The 24036-nt window shown below is 45.1% G+C and overlaps 1 protein-coding gene and 1 long non-coding RNA gene across 3 annotated transcripts in view; one reads left to right on the top strand and one right to left on the bottom strand.

Moving 5' to 3' along the window:
- The window catches only part of LOC128932499 (uncharacterized), a 160575-nt gene that overhangs the window by 115113 nt on the left and 21426 nt on the right, over positions 1-24036 (top strand). The gene's annotated exons all lie outside the window — the stretch shown is intronic.
- SLCO3A1 (solute carrier organic anion transporter family member 3A1) overlaps positions 19490-24036 on the bottom strand; it is an 829245-nt gene continuing 824698 nt past the window's right edge. For both annotated transcript variants that reach the window (XM_008998363.4, XM_078326845.1), the window contains exon 11: positions 19490-20150. In XM_008998363.4, coding sequence (XP_008996611.1) covers positions 20068-20150 — 83 coding nt within the window. In that variant the 3' untranslated portion in view covers positions 19490-20067. The remainder of the gene's footprint in view (positions 20151-24036) is intronic.

Genomic DNA, 24036 nt, shown 5'->3' with positions numbered 1-24036 from the left:
ACAGAGTTCTCATGCTGTGTTTTCAGCTCCATCACTTCATTTATATTCTTCTCTATGCTGGTTATTCTAGTTAGCATTTCATCTTACCTTTTTCCAAGATTCTTAACTTCCTTGTATTGGGTTAGAACATGTTCCTTTAGCTTGGAAGCTTGGAGAGGTTTGTTATTACCCACCTTCTGAAACCTGCTTCTGTCAATTCATCAAATTCATTCTCTGTCCAGTTTTGTTCCCTTGCTGGTGAGGAGCTGTGATCCCTTGGAGGAGAAGAGGCATTCTGGTTTTTGGCGTTTTCAGTGTTTTTGCACTAGTTTCTTCCCATCTTCATGGATTTGTCTAGCTTTGGTCTTTGAAGTTGGTGACTTTTGGATGGGGTCTCTTAGTGGACCTTCTGTTGATGTCAAAACTATTTTTTTCTTTTTGTTAGTTTTCCTTCAAACAGTCGGGCCCCTCTGCCACAGGTCTGCTGGAATTTGCTGGAGGTCCATTCCAGACCCTGCTTGCCTGGGAATCAGGTCGTTTATGTTCTTCTCTATGCTGATTATTCTAGTTAGCATAACTGAAGCCTCAGAACTTCTGCAGTGGGGGCTGCAGAACAGTCAAGATTGCTGCCTGTTCCTTCCTCTGATAGCTTTGATTAGAAGGGTACCACCAGATGCCAGCCAGACCTCTCCTATATTCAGTGTCTGTCAGCTCCTGGTGAGGGGTGACTCCCAGTCAGGATACAAGGAGGTTAGGGAGCCACTTGAGGGGGCAATCTTTTCTTATCAGAGCTTGAAGCCTGTGCTGAGAGATCTGCTGTTCCTTTTGGAGCTGCCAGACAGGGGTATTTTAAGTCTGCTGAAGCTGTACCCACAGCTGCCCCTTTTCCCAGGTGCTCTGTCTCAGGAAGGTGGGGGCTTCCTGTCAGGACCCTGACAGGCTGCTGCCTTTTTTCTGAGATGCCCTGCCCAGGGAGGAGGGAATCTAGTGACACAGTCTGTCTGCAGAGACCTTACTGAGCTGACGTGGGCTCTGCCCAGGCACTATGTAAACCTCCCGAGGACTTTGTTTACACAAGTGAGGTTTAAAACCGCCTACCCGAACCTCAGCAATGGTGGATGCCCCTCCCCCAACCGAGCTTGAATGTCCCAAGTTGAGCTCAGGCTGCTGTGCTGGCTGTGGCAATTTCAAGCCAGGGGATCTTAGCTTGCTGGTCTTTGTCGGGGGTGGAACTTCTTTCTCTCTAGTAGAAGTTGAGCTTTGAGAGGCTTTGTTTAGAAAAGATGAGCTCGGCCGGGCGTGGTGGCTCAAGCCTGTAATCCCAGCACTTTGGGAGGCCGAGGCGGGTGGATCACGAGGTCAAGAGATCGAGATCATCCTGGTCAACATGGTGAAACCCCGTCTCTACTAAAAATTACAAAAAATTAGCTGGGCATGGTGATGCGTGCCTGTAATCCCAGCTACTCAGCTGAGGCAGGAGAATTGCCTGAACCCAGGAGGCGGAGGTTGCGGTGAGCCGAGATCGCGCCATTGCACTCCAGCCTGGGTAACAAGAGCAAAATTCCGTCTCAAAAAAAAAAAAAAAAAAGAAAAGATGAACTCAGCCTGAGCAAGTCAGCCAGACAATATTATTTTCCTTGATTTAGACCTTGCCACGTGTGACCCACACATGGCCAGCTGAGGTATCGGCGAAGGTGTGCTAAAAGGTTGGGGAGAGATTTTCGTCTCTGATAAAATAAAAAGGAGGATATGTAGGAGGTTTTTGCCTCCCTTTATTCCTGTCTGAGAAACTGATTCTTCTGAGGATGCTGTACTTGGAGCTGCTGCGACCATATTTGGACTGTGAGGAGAGACACTGCCCGGCTGAGGATGATGGAGAAAGGATAGAGAGAGGTCAAGGCGGAAGAAGATCTTGATGTAAGGATTGAGGTCCCAGGCCAGAGGTCAGCCAACTTGTTGGATGTGACCTCTGGATAGGAGAGGTCATAGTAAGCCCTTCTTGCTTAAATCACTTTTATGCATTTGTAGTTAACCTCTCTTAGGTCCTTCCGCCCACTCTCTCTCCTAATACTAACGTAGTCAAAGACCAAGTAGAATCATAGGCATTTTCCTAGGCTCTGGAGCTGTTCTGGCTGCAAAAGAGCTGCAGGCCAAAACCCTAGGGAGAGGCGTTTCCACACCGGAAACTACCTCTTTCCTTTGTTTGGCTTTTGTTTTGCAACCAGTATTTAGCCCAGTGAAAATGAGGAGATCCTTTTAGTATTAAAGCATTTCAATAGTAATAATAATAGATATTTTAAGGTTATCATTAACTGGGTGCTTACTATACCAGGTATTGTGATTAACCCTTTCAATATATAATAAATCCCCAAAACACACTGTGATGAGATCTAGTAACATATCCGCACTACAGATGAGAATATTCTAAGCTCAGAAAGTATAAATAACCTGCCCTAGATTTTGTAGCTAATAAATTCTTAATGACGTAAGTGTCTTCTGAGGTCAATAGTGCCTTTAAGGAAATTTGTAATTTCTTAATCATGAATTCTACACACAATTAGAAAATGATTGTGTGCATGGGTGAGATGGTCCGTGTTCCCACTTCAGAGGCCGTGCTTGGCGTTTGCATGATTCCCAGGCTCCTTGAATTAATCCTCTGATTCTCCAGGGAGCCAGAGTCCCTGGGCTGTGAATGACCAGCTCAAAGAAGTTTGGGAAGCAATGCTCTACAGTCTGGAAGCCTAGAGAGGCTGCTTAACAGCCTCTGGTCGCACAACAAGGTCAAGAAGCCTTGCGTGAAACCTGGGTGTTCAAACTCCAACAGTATCCCAACAACTGGATGATGCCTAAATCTCCATTTGAAGTACTTATGGTCATTCCAACCATCAGGCTAACTTTTCTATTTTTAAAAAAAACCTTTTCCTATGTGAATAGGAATAGTACACGTCCTATTAAGCATTTATTATATGCCAAGCTCTGAGCTAAGCAGTGGGTATTCATTACCTTATTTGAATCTCACAAACACCCTGTCTTTTAACTTGCCAATTGAAAAATCTCGGGCTTTGGAGTCAGACCTAAGATGAAGACCCGATTCACCAAGGATTAGCTGCGTGGATTTGGCTTACCTGCCTCCCTGCACCTCAGTGTCTTCATCTGTAAGATGAATGTGCAGTAGTCCCCTTCAGAGGTTTTGCTTTCTGCAGCTTCAGTTACCCACAGTAAACTGCAAGCTGAAGATATTAACTGGAAATTCTAGATAGACACAATTCATAAGTTTTAAATCGTGCATGGTTTTGAGTAATGGGATGCAATCTTGTGCCAACCTGCTTTATCCCATCGGGGACATGTGTCCTCTTTTTGTTCAGCATATTCATACCATATGTGCTACCTGCCTGTGAGTTACGTAGTACTTGGCTTGGTTATTTGATTAAAAAACAAAAGAAAAAACAGCACATGTCAGGTTTGGTACTATCTGTGGTTTTTGACATCCCCTAGGGGTCTTGGGAGGTATCCCTTGTGGATCATGGGGGACTACTGTACTAACAGCTGTTTCACAGAGCTCTTAGAAGATAATCAAGTCTCAAAATACCAGAGTATACCATGTGTCAGGCACAATGTCCTCCTTGTTTGTATTACTTCCTTTAAGTTGTGCTAAAAAGGAAAAAAAAAAAATGAGCACCTTTTCTTCAAGATATTGTGGTTAAGACATGTTTAAGAAACATGAGAAAATAAATTCTGTGTCCCAATACAAAAGTCATGTGCCTTGTCAGAGTGACATTGCCAGGTCCCTTTGCTTCCATCTTTGCTTGGGAAAGATGCAAAAACAGTCCCTGTGGCCAAAATTGTAACCATACAGTTAGAAAGTCAAAGGGGAAGATGTGAGTGGTGTTGAAAGAGCAGCTTCTGCCTCTACTCCTGCAGCTTAGAGGCAGCCCAGGATGCCCAGAGCACTTCAGTCCCTCAGTGGTGACTGGGGAATTAGGGCCAGGGGCCTGGGTCACTGCTTACCTCTAGTCTGGGGTAGCCCCATGCTCTCTCCATCTTCCTCATCTGATACCAGTTGGGCACTAAGGAGAGAGATGCTGTCTTGGTTTCTAAAACTAGCTTAAATGGCCAGTGGGACTTTAGGCAGAGGAACTGCATGATGAAGTCTCCCTCCAAAGTTCAGGGAAATGGAGCATTCAAGAGGCTCAGCCATGCCTAAAGCTGGAGGAGAGGACAGGATGTGGCTCTCACATCCAGTGAGGGCTATGTTAGAGTTCGTCTAAGCCTTGGCTTGGGGTGCCCTCCAGGTGCCGTGGAAGGAGGCAGTTGCTAAGAGAAGAGGCTGCTCTGGCAAGGCACTTCCATTTGTTTGCTTTCAGAAAGTGTTACAGGCGGTGCCTGAGCTCTGTCTGACTCCTTTGTCTTGATATTGGTTGGGGCATTGCTATTCTCATTGCAGGAGGAATGCCAGGCAGGAGACTCAGTGAATACCCTGCCCTGAGTAATTGACCGATTGGTTCAGGGTCTACGGGTGATGCCCATTAATGAGGACCCTGCTGCCTTCTCATTGTAATGCTGTTTCTCCACCATCTTCCTAGGCTCATCGAGAGCTAACCTCAGCCATGCTAAGGCCTCAGCAGATAACCCTGCTGTGCCCACTGCTTGGATCCCACAGACTGTGCCCTTCCTCCCATACAAGTCATCCATTGCATTAGCAATCTTGCTTTTCCTCCTATTCCTCATCAAACTCAGCTCCTGAATTATTTAGCAAAACCTGACTAGCTCAAAGGAGTTCTTTTCACCCTCTGTTTAACAAGTATTTATTCCCTCACTGGGTAAGGGGTTTGAATGCTGCTGCTTCATTTGGGTTGGGACTTAGGAAGAGTTTTTACCTCTCTGTGGCTGCACCTGATTAAGACCCTGTTCCAAAAATCAGCTCCAGGTGGTACTGTGCCCACTCCCAGTGCTGCTCTCCTAGGCGTTGGTTTTCCATGTGATGAAAGCAACACAAATCAGGGAGCTAGACACACGGTAAGACCCTGGAGTGAGGCCAGACTTTCAATCATCCTGTTTCTTGTCTGTGAAATAGATGTAGTAGACACAGATTTCACTTCACAAACTCAGGTATGCACGATCTGTGACTAATTTTTAGTAAGCATTTAATTTGTATTTTGAGTCCCTGTTCTGCAGGAAGGCAAAATTGGATGCTCAGATAATTTGGGATTTTTACCCTTTCCCCAGATTTACATTTATGTTCTGGGAACCTTATCTAACAATATGATCATTTCCAGGGCCCTACTGGTTCTCGATGTCATCTGAGCATTTGCTGAGCTGTCCTCTCCCTGTGTGAGTGGGTCTCTGTTGGCTATTGAAGCAAGTGCCAGAGGAAGTCTCATGTCTGGAGGGTCTCTGCATCTGGGACTCTCCATTCTCCTACTCGGCCTGTTTTTTGAGAGCACAGGTGTCACGCTCTGAGCTGTCTGAGACTTCTAACACCTCCAGTTGTGTGCTAGCAAATGTTTAACCATAGGCTCTGAGGGAGTTAGAGTCAGGAAGGGGGAGACAGGGAAGTCCTGATTTGAAGCATTTGCAAATTTCCTGGGTGTAGACACTTCCACTGTGGCTGATTTCAGGCTGCCAATGATTTGACAGTCAGCTCACAGAATCCCAGAAAAGTCCCGGTCATCTCCAGCTTGCTGTCTTCAGCACGCCGCTGCGTGATATATCTTGTAACCAGTTCTCTGGATATGAACTTCCTTCCTGCCATTCTACCTGGCAGGTAAAACAAAGGTCATCTTGCTCATACATCCCAGAAATAAATCTGAGATTGTTTTTCAACTGCTCAGGCTCAGCCTAGGCAGGAAGGCATTGGGCCATTTCCATAGGGCCTCCACCCTCAACATCTATGCTCTCTGAGATTCTTTCCTAATTCCTTCTTCTCTCAGACTGGGGGTCACTTTTCTAGTTGGCAGGTGGCTCTGAGTTAGAGGAATGACCTATTACTGAGCCCGACTCTCAACCTTGAGTCATTCCAGTTGCCAGAGCCTTGACTTCTGCAGTGGCTGATTTCACACCTTCTCTTCCCAAAGCAACCAACACAAAATGGCCTGCCTGAGTGAAAGGAGAGAGGGTTCAGGAGAAGAAAGTAAATACAAAGAGAAAAAAATCACGAATATTTTCATCACTCTGTCACATGGACATAGTAGTACAGCACAAGATGAGAAGAGTGAGAAAAGATACAGGAAGAGCTTGCAGAGTCTGCCATGGAGAAGGTGCTCCATCTCATGAGTTACCTTCCTTTCTCCAGTGAGGCTATCAGCAATTTCCATTGCTTTGCATCGTGTTGAGTCAAGCATGGCTCCTCTGGGCACAGACTGCCCTGTCTCCTTCCCCTCTATCACCTTGAGTATGTGGCTCTATCCTGGAATCAGAATGAGCATTCCTTATACCTTTCCACTAAGAGGTCAAGAAAGGAGCACTTACCCTATGAAGCGTTTACAGATTTTGTGCACAGGAAATTTTAGCAACAGAAGTTAAGTGGTAAATGACAATGCCATGGAGGGATCAAACATGTTTAAGTTGTTTCAGACTCTGTTTTGGCTTTCATGGAATCCTTGGCCTGAAAAGTGTATTAATGATGATTCCATCCTATCTGCATGTTTTAAAGGACTTGCCACCGTTCTGCATTGTGTCCGAGTTAACTGTTTTTACCTTCAGCTTGAAAAGTGTATTAATGATGATTCCATCCTATCTGCATGTTTTAAAGGACTTGCCACCGTTCTGCATTGTGTCCGAGTTAACTGTTTTTACCTTCAGCTTTCCTGTTTGATGCACGCCCTTTGAGAACAGAACCTTGTTGGCTGTCAGAAAATGACTGCTAAACCATCTTCTGGATATCCTGCTTTCAGTATGGTTTTCCCTCTAGAAAAAGCTACACACCCAAGAAAGGAGTGGAAAATGTGTATTTCCTCAATGTTGCACTGATTGACTTTTGACTTCGGGGCCTACCTGGATCTATCATTTCTACTGATTTAGTCTAAATGACCTTCTGTACATGCAGGGAATGTTCGTCGTTCCCTCTCTGGGAGAGGGAATAGAATATAACATCTCTTCTTGGGTTCCCTTGGCGTCTTCATCCATAGAGGTGCCTCTCAACTTCTTTCTATAGGGTGCAGCTGCCTAAGGAAACAGAAATGGTCCTTGGAAGCCAGAGGGGGTTTATTTTGCCCTAGCATGGGAAAGGAGAAGGGTTTCACTGTTTGTCTGATCCCTTGAATCTCATACTTGGCACAGATCTTTTTGATCTTGCAAGAGAGGATTTTGAAAAGGATAATTGGGAGGAAGGAATTGAAGATCTTTGGTTGGCATTGAATTCTGCCACTCAGCATTGACTTTCTATTGCAGTGAGGACCAGCTGACTGCAACCCTGGTTAGGTGTTTAAAGATAAGAAGGGCCAGGCTCTAGTCTGCAAAGCAGGCCAAATGCAAGGCCAGGCTTCTGGCATGGGAAAGGGACCTTCAGTACTATTTTTTCTTTCAAGTAAAGGTGAGAGGGTATCTTCTCAGTTGTAAAATATCTGAAGGTTGGCATGGGAAGCTGTCTAAATCTTGCTCCAGATTCCCTTTGAGCTTCATGTTCTAATCGCCAGCTTTGGTGGTGTGAAAATAATAACCAAATACATTTTCATATCTAGTGGTTTCCTTGCTTACCTTTCCGTCTTCACATTTACACTAGCCTGTAAAGCAGTAAAGGTTTGGTGGACCAGAAAGCAAAGAGAAGCGTTTAAAAGCTTGGGCGTTTGAGTATCAATATCCAAGGCCTTGAAGGATGATGACTGATGAGAATTTGGTCCGAGCAGCTTCCCCTCCTCAAACACCATTAGACCAACATCCCCTGAGATTAGAGAGGGAAGGAGAGAGGATCAGAGGGTGGGATATTGGAGGCAAACTCCACTGTGGACCCTCAGAAAAAGTGCCCTGAGCTGTGCGCATCCTCCCAGGGTAAGATAAGTTAAGGATGGAATGGCCAGGTAGGACAGGGAATAATTCATGAGTAGCTGTTACCTGTGTCTTACTTCTTGGTTGGAGCCTAGTGAGTTGGTAAAGTCTGCAGGCTCCACCCAGCATGGGAGGAATCAATTTAAAGTGGCTGGGTGGCTTTTTTTTTTTTTGGCAGAGAGATCGTGAAATGGTCCAAATTTCCTAGAGCCCCCAGCAATGGTAGACAGCAGCTGAAATTTCTCTGAGCCTCAGAAGAGATCCTGAAAGTGGCCAAGATAGAGCCAGCTCTGGAGAGCCCCAGTGATAGAGACAAACAGGATACAGTAATGACCTTAATCTGGTATCTAAATCTTATAGCAGATATTTCTTTTTCCTGGACAAAGAGAAAGGAGTCATGGCTGCAATATCTTGGGGAATCCAAACTAATACTTCCTCAGGGACCCTTTCTAGCCCTTTCACATGGAAACTGCAGGAAGACAGGGTCATGTCTCCCAGCCTCTTCATCTTCAAGTGGTGTATAGTGCAGTGTTGTAGGCCTGCACTGCCTAGTATAATAATCACTAGACATAAGTGACCATTTACATTTAAATACATTAAATAAAAATTCCCTTCTTCAGTTGCACTAGTTGCATTTTGAGTGCTCAAAAACCACATGTACCTGTGGCTGTCATATTGAAGAAAGCATGTAGGGCATTTTCACCATCATTGGAAGTTCTCTCGGTCAGCACAGCAGCCTTTGCTGCTCCCCCTGCTCAGACAATGACCACTGACCACTTCCCCCTTTTCCATCACATACACATAAATATGCACATGCTGGGGCGGGCTGAGTCCAGAGAAGTCTGTTCCCAGTCTCTGAGCTGGCATTTCCCCGGATATGGCCACAGCTGATGAGTGGTGTGTTGCTCACTCTTTCTAGTGTCCACACTGCTCTTCCCACCACCCCCATTTCTCTCTGATACTGATGTAAGCAAGTCAGTGTCATGAAGCCTGAGGGCGGCAGCCAACCAGGGGTCATGCTTGCTCCTCCCGCAGCTGCCTCAGATGCCACAGGGTCTGCGAAATCTGAATCACTTCATAAAGGAGCATCCTGGGATTCACAAGCCATCCTATACCCAACAGAGACCACAGAGGGTGAGCAGCATTGATGGCTTTTGCGGATGACATGAATGGATGTTCCCAGGGTCTGGCTGTTCCCACCATACCGCAGTAGAAAGTTTTCCATGAAGAACCAAAAGAGCTTTATGAGTCCCTAGAACTTACCATTCCCATCGCCAGCATCAAGTATTAATACGATTCTTCCAAGATTAGAACATGCAAGGCCAGTGTCCTCTAGTGGGGGCAAAGTCCCAGAGGTTGGGGCTTGGACCCCAGTTCTGCCCATTCTTAGGAGGGACTTTGAGCATCTCTTTCCTTTTTGGAAAACTGACATAATTGTGGCTGCCATATAGATTTGTTTGTGGAGATGAATTAAAACACTTAGGACAGGAGCTGACACATAATTGGGCCTCAGTAAATAACAGCTGCTATGTTCACTTCTCGGCTGCCCCTGGGATCATCTCATGTTCAGGGTGCAGCAGTGAGGGGAGGAAAAACAGCAGTGGCTCCCTGCACTGTGGGTCACTTGATCTCGCCATCTGGCATAATGAGAAATTGTCCTGCTTATTTTGTGAAAACTGCCTCATACCTCAGTCTGCACCTGTTTTACTTTGGTGGGTACTCAGGCTTTTTTTTTCCAGGAGGCTCTATGGTTTTCTGTGGCTCAGTAGGGGAAGTGGGAGTATTCAGGAGCAATCTTTGGGGATCTGTCTTGAGGACCTTTTAGGGAAGAAAGCCTAAACCTCTTTTCAGAAGACTTTAAGGCGTTGTAGGGTTAGGGTACCGTAGCCCGAGTCTGCCTCAGATAAGGTGCTAGCTGATGTCCAAAGGGGCCCTTGGAGGAGAGGGGAGCACAGCTTCGCAGGCTTTGAATATTCCAGGTGAGATGACCTTAATCCTTCTAAATCAGCCTCAGTGCCGTCACAGGACCAAAGACTATTGACCTGGCTTTTCTTGGAGTGGCCTATCCTGCAGCTTTTATTTATGAATTTTTTTATTTTGGGTCCTTTTAGAAAACCACAAAACCACGTATATAGTCTCCCATTTTTCCTAAATCTTTGTAGCTTCTAAACACTTTAAACTATGTAAATCACGTAAGATTTGTGTTTTTTACTGGTGACTGGGAATGAATGAATTTTTTTTTTTTTTTTTGAGATGGAGTTTCGCTCTTGTTACCCAGGCTGGAGTGCAATGGCGCGATCTCGGCTCACCACAACCTCTACCTCCTGGGTTCAGGCAATTCTCCTGCCTCAGCCTCCTGAGTAGCTGGGATTACAGGCACGCACCACCATGCCCAGCTAATTTTTTGTATTTTTAGTAGAGACGGGGTTTCACCACGTTGACCAGGATGGTCTCGATCTCTTAACCTCGTGATCCACCCGCCTCGGCCTCCCAAAGTGCCAGGATTACAGGCGTGAGCCACCGTGCCCCGCCATGAAATTTGTTTCTCAGCTGTCTCTCAAACCATTAGCTGAATAGTCTGTTTTCCCAGTAACCTAAAACATCCCTCTTTAATTAATGTATTGTGAGTTACATGTGTGTATTGCTGTTCTGAGCCTTTGATCTAGCATCTGGTCCTGCGTGAATGCTGGTCTTGCTTTGACACCCAGACCGTAGTGCAGTGGCACGACCACAGCTCACTGCAGCCTTAAACTCCTGGGCTCAAGCAATTCCCCCAACCTCAGCCTCCTGAGTAGCTGGCCTTACAGGTGGGCACCACCATGTCCAGCTAGTTTGTTTTTTGTTGTTTGTAGAGATGGTGTTTCACTCTGTTTCCCAGGCTAGAGTTGAACTCCTGGTCTTAAACTGATCCTTCCACCTCAGCCTCCCAAACTGCTAGGATTATAGGCATGAGCCATGGTACCTGGCTCTGTACCATTTTAAGTACAGTTGTTGCTTGGTATACATGGGGGATTGGGCCCAGGACCCCCATACATACTCAAGACTCACAGGCAACCCTGCAGAACCTACAGGGTTTGTTGGCCCTCTGTATGTGCAGGTTTTGTATCTGATGTGACTTGGTTTTTTCCCCACCCAAATCTCACCTTGAATTGTAATAACTCCCACGTGTCAAGGGTGGGGCCAGGTGGAGATAACTGAAGCATGGGATGGTTTCCTCCATACTGTTCTTGTGTTAGTGAATAACTCTCACAAGATCTGATGGCTTTAATAACCAAGAGTTCCCCTGCACAAGCTCTCTGGCCTGCCACCATTTAAGACACGCCTTTGCTTCTCGTTTGCCTTCTGCCGTGATTATGAGACCTCCCCAGCCATGTGGAGCTGTGAGTCCATTAAACCTCTTGCCTTTATAATTACCCAGTCTTGGGTATGTCTTTGTTAGTAGCATGAGAACAGGCTAATATAGCATCCCAAGAGTACAATATTTTTGATGAAGCATTTGGTTGGAAGAAAACCCATATAAGTGAACCCACATGGTTCAAAGAAAGCCATGTTGTTCAGGGGTCAACTGCTCTAGTGCTTTATTAATACATTGATTTTCGAGAAGGCCACTCCTCATTCATTTTTATTTTCAGAATTACCATGGCTATGCTTGAGCAGTTAGTTATATTTGAATTTTGCATTCAGTGTGTGAATTTCCATAGAAACTGCTATTGAGATTTTCTTGGGGATTGCATTGAAATGATAGATTCATTTGGGAGAAATCACATTTTTCCAGTTTTTAACCATCCAATCTAGGACTATGGTAATTGTCTCTATTTTTCAAGTTATTACTTCTGTTTTTTAGGATAGTTTTACTATTTTAAAAAGTAAATAGTGCATATTTCTGATAGGTTTATTATTATGCATTTTTATGTGTGCTGTCATGAATGTGAAACCCTTATCGTTGTAACTAAGTATGAAATACATCCTTTGTAAATGAACTGGGCTGAGTATGACCTTTTCTATAGGCAAGATTTTGCATTTTTTTTAAAGCAAAGTAGGTAGAAAATTTATACTCATCAGTACTCACGGAACAGAACCTTGTCTATACCCCATATGCCACAGATAAAAGGATGTGCAGAATTGTGCACATAAGGCAATGTTTATGGATCTGAGCCTATAGAGCCAGGGAAGTTGATTCACCACAGCTACTAATTTATGCACCCAGCTACCAACTATGTAACAACTAAGATCCATTTATACTAGTCTCTAGAAAAGATGACCATATATACAAATATATATATGGAGAGAGAGAGACACACACACACAACACAAGAATCTTTACAATACCAAACATTTTAATTTCGGGTAAATCTTTAGACAGATTATTAAATGGTCTTCCGGAGTGGAAGATGGTAGCAGTTTGGCTGTATTTCAGTTACAGTCTAACTGGCTTAGATAATTAAGGAATGTGGTTTGCTCTAAGGGCGCATTTCACTGCAACTCGAAATTCTCAAACTCTGAGAGCATGTCAAATGCACAGCGGATATTGAATGTCCCCATTTTTTACTTCTGCAGTCACTTTGTATGAAAATTCATTTTTCGTGTGTGAAAATGTGGAAGTGATTGAAATGCTTTTCCAGGCCAGTAACAGCTCGTGCTCGTCTCTGGCAGCCATCTTGGGAGAGATGGTTTTACTTTCTTTTGTGACAGGAGCAAAGTAAGAGCTACAGGGAAAGACACCTTTCCTCTTTGGGATTTTTCCGGTAGTAAAATAAAGTTTTATGGCTTTCTTATCTCTACCTTACAGAAGTATTTCAAGCACCTAAGAAGTATGCCAACGTAGACTGCCACCAAAACTCACATGCACAGCTGCATACAAATTCATGTAACTAATGAATACCAATTATCTTGAGGCTTCTAGAGTGACAACAGTAGACAGAGATTTAGGAATGACGACTTGGACCTGTATTCATAAGTATAAGAACGAGAGTGTTGGTTGTCCCAAAAGGGAAAGGAAAAATCCTTTATCAGGATCCATATATTTGGAGCCTGCTAATCATTACAAGTTTGCTGTGGAATTCATGAGAAATTATGAAAGGGTTTATAAACATTCCTTCAAGGTATTTGAGCCAAATCTGTGTATGATTATTCTTGGAGGGCCTTAAGGGCAAAAAATTGTTTAAATTTGTGAGTTGACAACATGGTCTTTGCCTACTGTTTTAAATAAAATTCTCAAACCAGAAGATGTATCATCAGTCAAAATATTTCCCAAATCGACTTTACCACAAAGTGTGCTTTCTTTTATATATCTAGTTTTATACAAAGATCAAGCTGATTTGTGTCTGTGTGTCTGGTTTTATAAAACCATTGTAGTCAAAGCTTCTCAGAAGTACGTGGTGTTTATAAGAACTAGAGGCATGCTGATTTTTGGAAAAGAATTAATACATAATTTGAATTCAGAGTACAAGCTTTTAAAAAATAGGATCTAGCTTGGAGAAGCATTTCTAAAATACCTCTAGGGAATAAATTTCTTTTATTAATCCAATCAGCCATTGGATGCCATTCTTCCAATTTAATTACGTTTGTCTGCCAATGGGTGACTCTGTTTCTTGTGCATGTAATTTCGGTGGGTGCAAATGGTGATGGCAAATAATTGCCCTCAGGGAGATAATTGCTGTTATAATTATTTACCCATGCAAGTTAGCTCTGTAAAAATGTAACACTCTGTCAGATGACCTGGAAATATGAGAGAATGTGTTTTCTATGTGCTGAAGTGGAGGAAAAGCCCTTGCATTTCTTGGATATTTTCTAGGGTCCAGGCATAGGACTAAGTGATTTAGAATCATCATCTCACCGAATCCTTACAATCTTCTTATGGAGTAAGTATGATTATCCCCATATTATTGATGAGGAAACAGATCATACAGATGGCAAGTAGAGGAACTGAGACTCAAACCCCAGCTAAGGGACTGGTGTGAAATGATTCTTATTTCACAGGGGCTTGCAAAGATTAAATGAGAAGACAGTTTTGTAAAGAATTTCATCCAGCACCTGGTACATTGTTGTGATCCTAGTGTCTATTCATAGACATTATACTTCTGTAACCACTGCCCTGCCTCCTTTCAGAAACAATTTCTATGGGCAGGGCAAAGCATTGTACCTGAAGCGTAAATGAGAGATTTTTCCTTTTGGGTCTTTGCACACTCCAAGTCCTTCAGAACGCTGCTTCTGGCGATTCTAGGTCATAGGGATTCTCTCCTCTCCAAATGCCCGTCACTCTCATGTCCCTGCCGTGCAGTAGGAGCCCTTGAATATACAGGGATCTGATAGGGGTCTTTGTATTATGTGGATGTTTGTTTCACCTCAATCTAGATTGAAAGTTTGAGTACAGGTTCTCCTTGGATCTCTCCATAGCTCCTTAGAGGATACAGGGCTCCATAGCAGGCTTCGAGGCAATATTCTTTAAGTGCAAAGTCTACAAAGACATAGCTACCTGGAGGCTAGAAGATGGTTGAAGGCTGGGTGGGTGCTCGTTATGAAAAATTGGGAGGTAGTGTCATCTCTCATCATTGCCACCTATTGGCTGGCCTTCCTCTTTCCATGATATTTGTATAGTGTGGTGGTATGGCCTGCAGGTGGTGATCTTTTGAGTTCTTCTCCTTTCAGAAAAATTCACACTACAACTCCTTGTTCCCACCCTGTAGACTCCCATTCCCAAAACACACAAAGGGCTGGAAAAGAGCATGAGAGGTCACCTTTTTGGGTGAGAAGAGTAACGTTGATGAAGCGAGGCACTGTTTGGGAGGGGTGTCCCCAAAGCATGGCTTATAAACTTTGGGGGTCATATCCTGGTTGTAAGTCCTCGCAGCCTGTGGACTTGACAACATGTCTTGTTGCTATCAGAGCTGGCTGAGAAGAGGTGTGGGGAGTACACTGAAAAGATGGGACCATGGAGGAGGGAGGCAAGGACAGCCCTTGGAAGCTACCTGTTACTCAGAGCTGGGACTAAGAGCCCTTCTTATACTTCAGACCTAGAGTTCAAGCTAAAAGGAATGATGAGGCTGGGCTGTGAACTTTCCTGGGACTAACCCATGCAGGGGTAACCAGTGCTTGTTGCAGTGGGATAGAACTGTTAGCTGGTAACTAAGAGTTCGCTGGGAGTTGGAGCTGCCTCTCAAAAGGGAGCCCCAGAGCAGAAGGGAGCTGTTGGATGGTTTTCTCCTTCAGTTGGGCTTACGGGAGCCTGCCTGCCTCCAGACACTTGACAGATGGAGCCGATTAGTAGTGATGGTCAGTGACAGCAGCAAGCTTAGCCATGTGCAGTCAGCTGAATGCACCTCACACCCCTCTTCAGCTCCCACACCTCCATCTGGAGCCCAGTTGGGGCAGGGAAGAGGCAAAGGGTAGGAGAGGGCAGACCACACTTCCTCGTTCACTATAGGTTCCCCAAGCCACAGGCCAGGCCTGCCTTTGTGGGGGTTAAATGGTATTTGAAGATGAAGTTCTCAAGTAGTCAAGACTGGATCTTAATGAGTGAAGCAAAGCTCTTTCTATAAGTAGAAATGACTAAAACATTAAGGAATTGACTGAGAAATCATTAAGGGAGTCGCTACTCAGCAGGAAAGAGGGTTCCCAAAGAAAAGAGTGGTAAAAAATATTGGCAAACGAAGTGGTTTTGTATTTATATGGCTAGAAATGAGACTTCTCAACGAAACTCATGACTTCTGAGCCCCGCCGTGGACTGATGCTAGGCTGTATGCACACACTGAATTCTCATGATGTCTCTGCCAAGCAGGAGGCTCTTTCATTTCATAGCCACGTGAAGATTGCGGTTTAGAGTGAATCTTGACTTGCTAACCTGGCCAGGCTGAAAAGCGGTTGAACCCCCGGGATATAAACCTGTTAGCTGCTCTTTCCCCTAAGCCAGCGGTCCCTAACCTTTTTGGCTTCGTGGAAGACAACTTTTCCATGGATGGAGAGAGTTGGGGGTGGGACGTGTGGGGATGGTATCCTGATAGAACTATCCTCAGGCACTAGAGTCTCACAAGGAGCACAACCTAGATCCCTCGCATACGCAGTTCACAGCACAGTCCATGCCTTAATGCTGCTGCTGCTGATCTCAGAGGAGGCAGACAGAGCTCAGGCGGTAAGGCTGGCTCGCCCACCACTCATCTCCTCCTGTGTAGCCTGTTCTTAAAAGGCCATACACAGGTACCGTTCTGTGGCTAGGGGTGTTGGGGACCCCTCCCTTAAGTCATCCTGCTCTCCTATTTCCCTCAGTTATGAAGTGCCCACTATGTGCAGAGGACTTCACGGAGTCCTGTCCATATTAACCTGCTGAAAGTCATGGCCTTGCTTTAATCTGACATAGATCCATTTGAAATATGGAATGAAACCAACCATCTTCCTCAGGGTCCATCTTCCCAGACAGCATGGGATGCAGGAAGCAGAGGGTGAGACCAAGTCAGAGTGAGGCCTCCTCAGGCCCATTCGGCTCCCTCCTCACCCAGCACAGGTCTTCACTCTGCACTCTCCTCCCCAGCAGCTGCCTCAGGGACTTTGCCAGAATAAATCCACTCGTAGCACCTGAGACAATCACCGACAGTTATATGACCCTTCAAGCATCACATGTGCAGGCACAGATGCGGTGGAAAGAAAATCTCATCTCCAACCTCCTGCTGAAGAGGAACGTCTCCTTTTGTAGTATTGCATCGTCATGTCTAGTCACATGCCCAAAACTTAGAGCTAGAAAATGATGATTTTACAAACAATGGGAAAGAACTGTCATTTGCTTTGAGATCTTCTTTAATGGTTACATCAAACAGTAATTTTTACCATGAAAATATAGTTGTCTCAATACAGAATGATTCCCCACAGAAATGGAAGTATAAGATGGAGGGTGAGGTAAGCTTCGGAAGGAAAAAAGGAGCCAGCTGCCAGCTGAGGGGTGTAGAGTCTGGGGACAGGGGCCTTCCATTTCCTTCTCATTGTGAGGATGTTTCAGTTGCACCTACATATTGTGCTGAAAGGCCCAGTGATGTGTGCTGTAGAGAAGCCTCATAGGAGGAAACTTCCTCTCCGAAGGAGACCGGGGCACCTGTCATACCGAGTTCAAGTCCCTGGTCAAGCTCATGCATTGGTCACCCTAGCTTGCTGTTCTATCTTCTTTATTTCACCCCTTCATTTTATGAGCAACAGAGAAGCAGGATTCTGGAAGATCTGAAGTGCCCTCCTTTGGGCATCCCATAAATACATGTTCATGTATTTTATAACTAGAAATATTATAACTCAAGAAGGTTGAGACTTTTTAAAGGCTCCTTAAGTAACGAAGCCTACAGAGAAGATAGAAGGCTCTTTGTAAAGCGGACGTGTGAGTGCTCCTGAATCAACGTTATGGGACCACAGAAACAGCCTGCTGTGGTTTTGGTTGAGCCAGATGCTTGACTGCATGGCTAACCCTTTCTTGAAGACTGGGAAGGAGGTCAAGTTGGACTTTCAGGTCTGGAAGATGAGCCGCTGTGTATGTAGTTCAAGGCTCTGGTGGCCCACACAGCTGAGAGGACATTGGGAAGAGGGGACATCTGGGGGGTCTGATGAAGCCATGAGTTTTTAACAGTTGGACAGCCCTTATAGACAGATTTCTCACGAACCCACTTAACTACTGAAAGATGAATCTCCTGACTATAAGAATATGTTTTTGTAAGGCTGAGATAAAATGGAGAGAATAAGCTTTCTTTTTTTTTTTTGAGACGGAGTTTCGCTCTTGTTACCCAGGCTGGGGTGCAATGGTGCGATCTCGGCTCACCACAACCTCTGCCTCCTGGGTTCAGGCAATTCTCCCGCCTCAGCCTCCCGAGTAGCTGGGATTACAGGCACGTGCCACCATGCCCAGCTAATTTTTTGTATTTTTAGTAGAGATGGGGTTTCACCATGTTGACCAGGATGGTCTCTATCTCTCGACCTCGTGATCCACCTGCCTCGGCCTCCCAAAGTGCTGGGATTACAGGCGTGAGCCACCGCGCCCGGCCGAGAATAAGCTTTCTTTAACTTGACCACCTTTATGGGGAAATGGTAGCCAGGGAAAATAAACTAGACTATAGATAAAAACAAATGTAAAAAGTGGGCCTGAACACACTGACAGCTTAAGCGATGGCCTTTCCCTACTCCTTTCCCTTCTTCTGCCTCCATCGGAATTTCTGGTGCAGGTGAAGCCCAGGAGGAACCACAGACTTTTTCAGCTGCTTCAGCATCTTTTCACATCAGGACAGAGAATGTTGAAATTGCATTTTTCTTGGATTTTTACACCAGAGAGAATAAATCATGTTGCTTTGCAAAAAAAAAAAAATAATAATAAAAATAAATCACATAAGTAACAGGGCCAGAACAAAAAAGAATCCCCTAAGGCACCAATGACCTATAATTAGGCCTTGAAAAAGGTCAAACACACTCTTTCCTGACCCCCTAAGGCCTCAGAGTGAAAAGACAACTCAGGGCTAAGGTGGGTGCAATCTTCAAGTAATAATAGATTTGACAAGCTTTGATTTGGGGTGAGCTCTACTACAGTGGATGATGGGCTATAAGGACAAGATTCAGGATGGAGAGAGCTATGAAGAAAAGTGAGTCAGTTATGTGGCTAGCCCATACGACAAGTGGAGCCATTCTAGCTCCTTTACCCGAAAGACAAGGCACAGAATTCTGGCAAGCATCCATGCTTGCAGCTCCAGTCTGGTCAGGGGCGTAATGCAGTGGGGACTCCATTCTGCAAGTCATTGGCAAGTGTCAACCCAACCTACCTGCTCAAATGAGGTCGCAGTCCATCCAGTGAACTAATTAAGATGTGGAAGTGAAGCCAGCCAATTACAAAGAGGCCTAGCAAGGTATGGGAAAGCCACTGGGTGGCTTGTGTAGAAAGGTAGACTAATGCTGTAGTTTCCACTGAGGAAGGGGACTGGGTCTGAGGCTGTTTTTTCATCATTTAATCATTTGCATATGGATTGATCACCCACTGAATGACATGCACTACCCCAGACAGTGGGGCTGTTGTGAGATGAAGCCAATTGCCTGTCTCCTAGGCTTTCCAGACAGTGGGAGAATCAGAAATGAAATCCAGACAGTGACAGGATAGGACCATGTATCAGCAGAAGCTGCATCAGTGCTGGGAGCATCTAATTCCAGCCAGTGGTTGAGGCAGTAATGAACAATGACAGTTTCTGTGCTGTGTGTTGTACTTGGTACCTTTACACGTGATCTAATTTAAGTATTACATAGTTGTATGAAGCAGGCGTTAATATTCCCATTTTACAAACGGTGAAACGGGGGCTAAGAGAAGTCAGATCACATTAACATCACACCAGCAGCAAGTGCTGGGGTAGGGATTTGAACTCCGGTCTCTTTTTGGTTCTAAAGCTCATACTCTCTTAAGTCCATAATCTCAAAGCCCATAAATATAGAACACACATGGCCAGAGATACTCTCCAGAGTCTTTTAGAAACGTTTTACCTGAAGGCACAAGAAAGGTAACAGAGATTACAGCATGAGACAGAGGAAGAATTAAAATAGTGCTTTTAATATAATTTTCAGCAAACGTACAGAATGTACTTTACATCACATATTTCTAAACTGCTCATTTGGAAAATATAAGCTGCAAAAATACAGAATACCACACTCAAAAATCTATTGAGTATGTGCTTTTTTCCCCTCCGTTCTGTGCGACAGGGTGGTCTTTGCCCCCCTTGGCTGATGTCATTAAAACTGCTGAAGCCCTCGGTCAGAGGAGCATTCCCAAGAGGGGAGTTTGGAAAGCATGTTGGCAAGACATCCCCAGAGGAGGCAGAGGAGGGATGGGCAGAAGGGAATTTGCACACCAGGTCGGCATGACTTTTTAAGAGACCCAGGAAAAATGCCTACTCTGACAGCTGTTGGGAATGCGCCTGACCATAGGTCACCTCCTTAGTCCTCATCATAGGCCTGTGCTTGAGGCCTCAAAGGACCACACACTGGCTGGATAATCCACATGGGGACCCTCAGGTTCTTGGGCAGGGAGGAGCACGCTAAGTGAGGCCCGCGAGGTTCTGTGGGTGGTGGTGGGCTGTTCTCTGCAGGAAGAGGAAGAGGGCCAGGCCCTCAGCTTCTCACAAAGGAGTCTTCTGAAGGTGAATGTGATTCGGGACAGGTTTTCTCAGTCTCAATGTCTTGGTACTCTGTGCCTAAAGGGGGAGGAGGGAAGAAGAGCCAAGAGGAAAAAGAGATCGGTCTTTTCTGCTTCTCCTACTTTTTGTCAGGCTTACTCAATAGCATGATGGCTTTGCAGCGAAGGGACAAAAGAGTAGGCAGTCGAAGCAATAAAGTGCTGGGTTTCATTCCATGTAACCCCAAGGGGCCAGATTCTGAGCCCAGAGACCTTTTTGAAGGCCAAATATCCTTTCTGAGAAGGGCATTTATCTGCGTGACCATCCCAACAGCCAGGCAGATGTTGGTGACGAGTAAGATGTATCCCAGTCAATAATTTATCCTTGTCTTATGTAAATCGCTAGTGACAGACCTTGTGTTCTAGGGCTGTGTGTGTCACCGTACACCTCTACTGAAGAGACTGCTGAGTGTCGGAGAAAACGGCCTGGCATCACAATGTCACGCTTTCTCCTCCAGCATTCAGGACACTTTGCTTTCTTTGTAGCCACAGATATGGACTGCACGCTGGGTAAAACGATATCCTCTTTGGAGCAAGGTTTGTAAGCCTATGCCACCTTTCCCAAATAGATGCTGTGGTTTCGTTTTAAAGATATTAAAAACACAACTAGTCCCTGTGATGATTCACAAGCTGTGCAGGGCTCATTGACTGCGACATGCAGCTCCCCCGTTCAGTAATAGGCAACATGAGGCCACAGAAGTCCCTGTCCATTCATTTGTCCTCTTTAGACTTTGACCCAGTGGTACAAAAGGTGACAGTTTGGAAATGTCAATCCTTTTCTCGAGATTTTGAAGCTGAAACCTGAGGCCTTAGCAAGTTGGAGCATGCTTCCTTAGCTCTCACAAGGCCCAAGTTCTTATAGGCTTGGGGCTCCTCTAAAAGACGTGGGCATGGGAGTTGGGAAGGGTGGGACAGAAGTTAGAGAGCTGGGGTTGATCCCTCCTCAGCAGAATGAATAAGATAAAGGCTGATGAATGGCTGGGAAATTCCTGCTGACGTGGCTAAGGTTGAGGGAGAAAGGAAAAGTGTTGTAAAATGTTTAACATTTAATGATCAAAGTGAAACCTAGATTCCGGTGCCCATAGGCCAAATTTTGCAGAGGTTCTCACCTCCAACTCTTGGCTCACTTCTCTGTGAAACCATAGACTCCTGCTAGGGTTTCCCACAGGTAAGACACCCTGTTGGCTTTGTAGAGGCTTCCTAAGAAGCCAGTTCTGTGTTCTAACTTCGGGGGCTGTGTGCTGTAGCGGAAAGAGCGCTGGTTTAGGAATCAGATCTGTCATTGGCTCCTGGTGGCTTTATAAACTAGCTACGTCATCTTAGAAAGGTTGGATTTGCTGAGCTTTCATTTTCAGACCTGTAAAGTGGAAAAAATGCATACTTACCTCGTAGGGCTGGTGGGAGAAGGCTGCTGGGAGCAGTACCTGGGATCATGAATTCATAGAACCCGGCACGTGGGTGGCAGGTGTTTAATAAACATGAGCTTCCTGGCCCCTTCTCTCCCTTTAAGTGCGGATGGGAGCACCATTTGTGCTCAGTTGGGATCCTTCCGTAACAACATTTTGTAAATCCTATGCTTCCAACTCATTTTATGGCCTTAGATTATAAAATCAAATAGTGTTGCCAGACATGTCTCCATGAGAGCAATCTTCTATAAGGTTAGTGTGAGAGTCTTCTCTAAGGCTAACAATGTTAAGAAAAACATTATTGTGATGGCAAAAATGTCCACCTACAGAATGTGAAACCTCCAGAAAACTTACTATGTTGTTCCATTTGCTCATGGCACAAGAACATAATTCTACCTGATGGGAAAAAATTCAAAATTTATGGTAATCACCAACTCCTGATTGTTGACCTGGGTCATTATTACAGAAATGGAAATGTATGGATATTCTGCTCCTAAAAGCCTGGAATCTGAGAATAGAGCAAGACATATCCAACTGGGGACCAGCTTTAGCGTGTTTGAAGCCCTGCGGCCAGAGCTGATTTCTTGTGGTTGATGCTGTAGACTTCAGGGGTGCCAGGCGTGGCAGTTATCTAGGTCTCCCCAAGAGAGCTGATGATGCTGTGGAGTGCCTCCCTGGCATCTTGGTGCTTTGAGAGTGCATTTCAGAATGCATTAGAGTGGCGTCTCCTATCTGATTCCTTTTATCTGTCCATTTCAGGTAAAATACCTTCTATCAATGGATCACTGAGATCAGGGGTTAAGAGCAAGAAGGACAAATGAAAGCATACATCCCTGTAACACAGCTGGCATGGGGTCCTGGCTGTTACATTAGGAGGCCTGTGAGAGTGTGTGGGGCCCCATAGTTCACTTGGGCCAGAGTCTTCCTGATCAGTGGTCTAAAGGTTGCGGGGGGGGGGGGGGTCCGTGTCTTGCCCAGTAGGGAGGTAGTATCCATAGAGGTTATGGGTCTGTCTGGGAATAAGGAGAGCTTTTTAAGGACACAGAGTTCATAGACCTGGGTTTGAATCCCAGCTCTGCTTTGTGAATTTGTGCCAGTTCTGGAAGCTTCCAAGCCTCATTTTCTTCCGCTGTAAAATAAAGGCCATAATAGCTCCTATGTCACAGGGTCATGGTTGAGATTAAATGAGCTAATACATGAAATAAGCTTGGCCAGCAGCAGGTTCATAGTAAATGCTTGAGAAATGTTAGCTACGATTAGTAGTAGTTATTAGTGCTTACCAAGTATTTCATGTGGTGTATCTGTTAGCTTTAGGGTGCCAGTGTTTTGTGTTGGTTGTGGGGAGGCAAAGGATTGGAAATACTATTTGGTATCTGGACTGACTCTTCTTTTCCTACTTCCTACATTTCTTCCACATGTGCCCATTTCTATCACTTAAGAAAAAAAGGATGGTTACTGCAGTCCAGCTACCCAGTGTCACAGCTGAATGGGAATGTAGACTACACAGTTCAAATCTCCCCACATCACACAAGAGAAAAATAATGTTGCCTTTAGTTACATGACAGAAAAGGGGCACTTACTTATCTTGGAAATGAGGTATCTCAATTAGAGTCTCATGGTCAGGTGTCAGGGCCGACAGACACCTAGCTCAGGGTCCCTTCCTAGGTATGTCCCGGCCTGCGCTACAGCAGAGTCTTAGGCACTAGGATCGGCCTCACCTATGCTCAGCCGCTAGGGTCCCTCAAACATACAGTGCTGCTTGAGGCCTTCCCTGTGCATGAGAACAGAGATCGGCACACTGCGGCCTTCCCTCAGCCACGGATTGTCTTTGTAAATAAGGTTTATTGGAACATAGCCCATTTGTTTACCTATGGTCTATGGCAGATCTCACGGTACTACAACAGTTGAGTAGTTGCAAGAGAGACTGCTCACAAAGTCTAAAATGTTTACTACTTGGCCCGTTACAGAAAAAAGTTGTGAATGTGTTTTGGTGGCTCGCTCTCGGTGCCCCTTCTGCCCCTCATCTTCTCACCGTCTCCCCAAAAGGCACTCACTGCTCTTTAGTTCTTAGTTTCTGGGCCAACCTCTCTCTAGAGCCTTCCCAATTCTTGCTGCCATGAGGCAGAACTCACCACTGCCACGAATTGGCTCTCCTTATCCACAGACAGACCCTAGCTCTTAATTTTGTTATCCCATTGGTTTTGTTTGTGTTCAGATCCATCCAGCTCATTGAAATGGGAGTTCTTGGAGGGCAGGGACCAGATCTTTTCCACTTTTGTATCTGATCTAGGACCTGGCATATAGCCAAGATTTTAAGTAAAGGAATGAATGAAAAAACACGTTTCAGATATATCAAGCTCATATAATGCACCTCCAAATAAAAGGAGCCCTGCAGAAAATTATGCTACCACGTGGATAGTTTGAGAAGTGTGAGTTGTTGGCTCTGTCTCCATGGCAGTCACAGATTTCTGAGGGACAGGGCCATCTTTGCTTTCTGAA

The sequence above is a fragment of the Callithrix jacchus genome, chromosome 6, assembly GCF_049354715.1.
Source record: "Callithrix jacchus isolate 240 chromosome 6, calJac240_pri, whole genome shotgun sequence".
Classification (NCBI taxonomy): Eukaryota; Metazoa; Chordata; class Mammalia; order Primates; family Cebidae; genus Callithrix; species Callithrix jacchus.
This window is presented reverse-complemented; position numbering and strand designations above follow the sequence as displayed.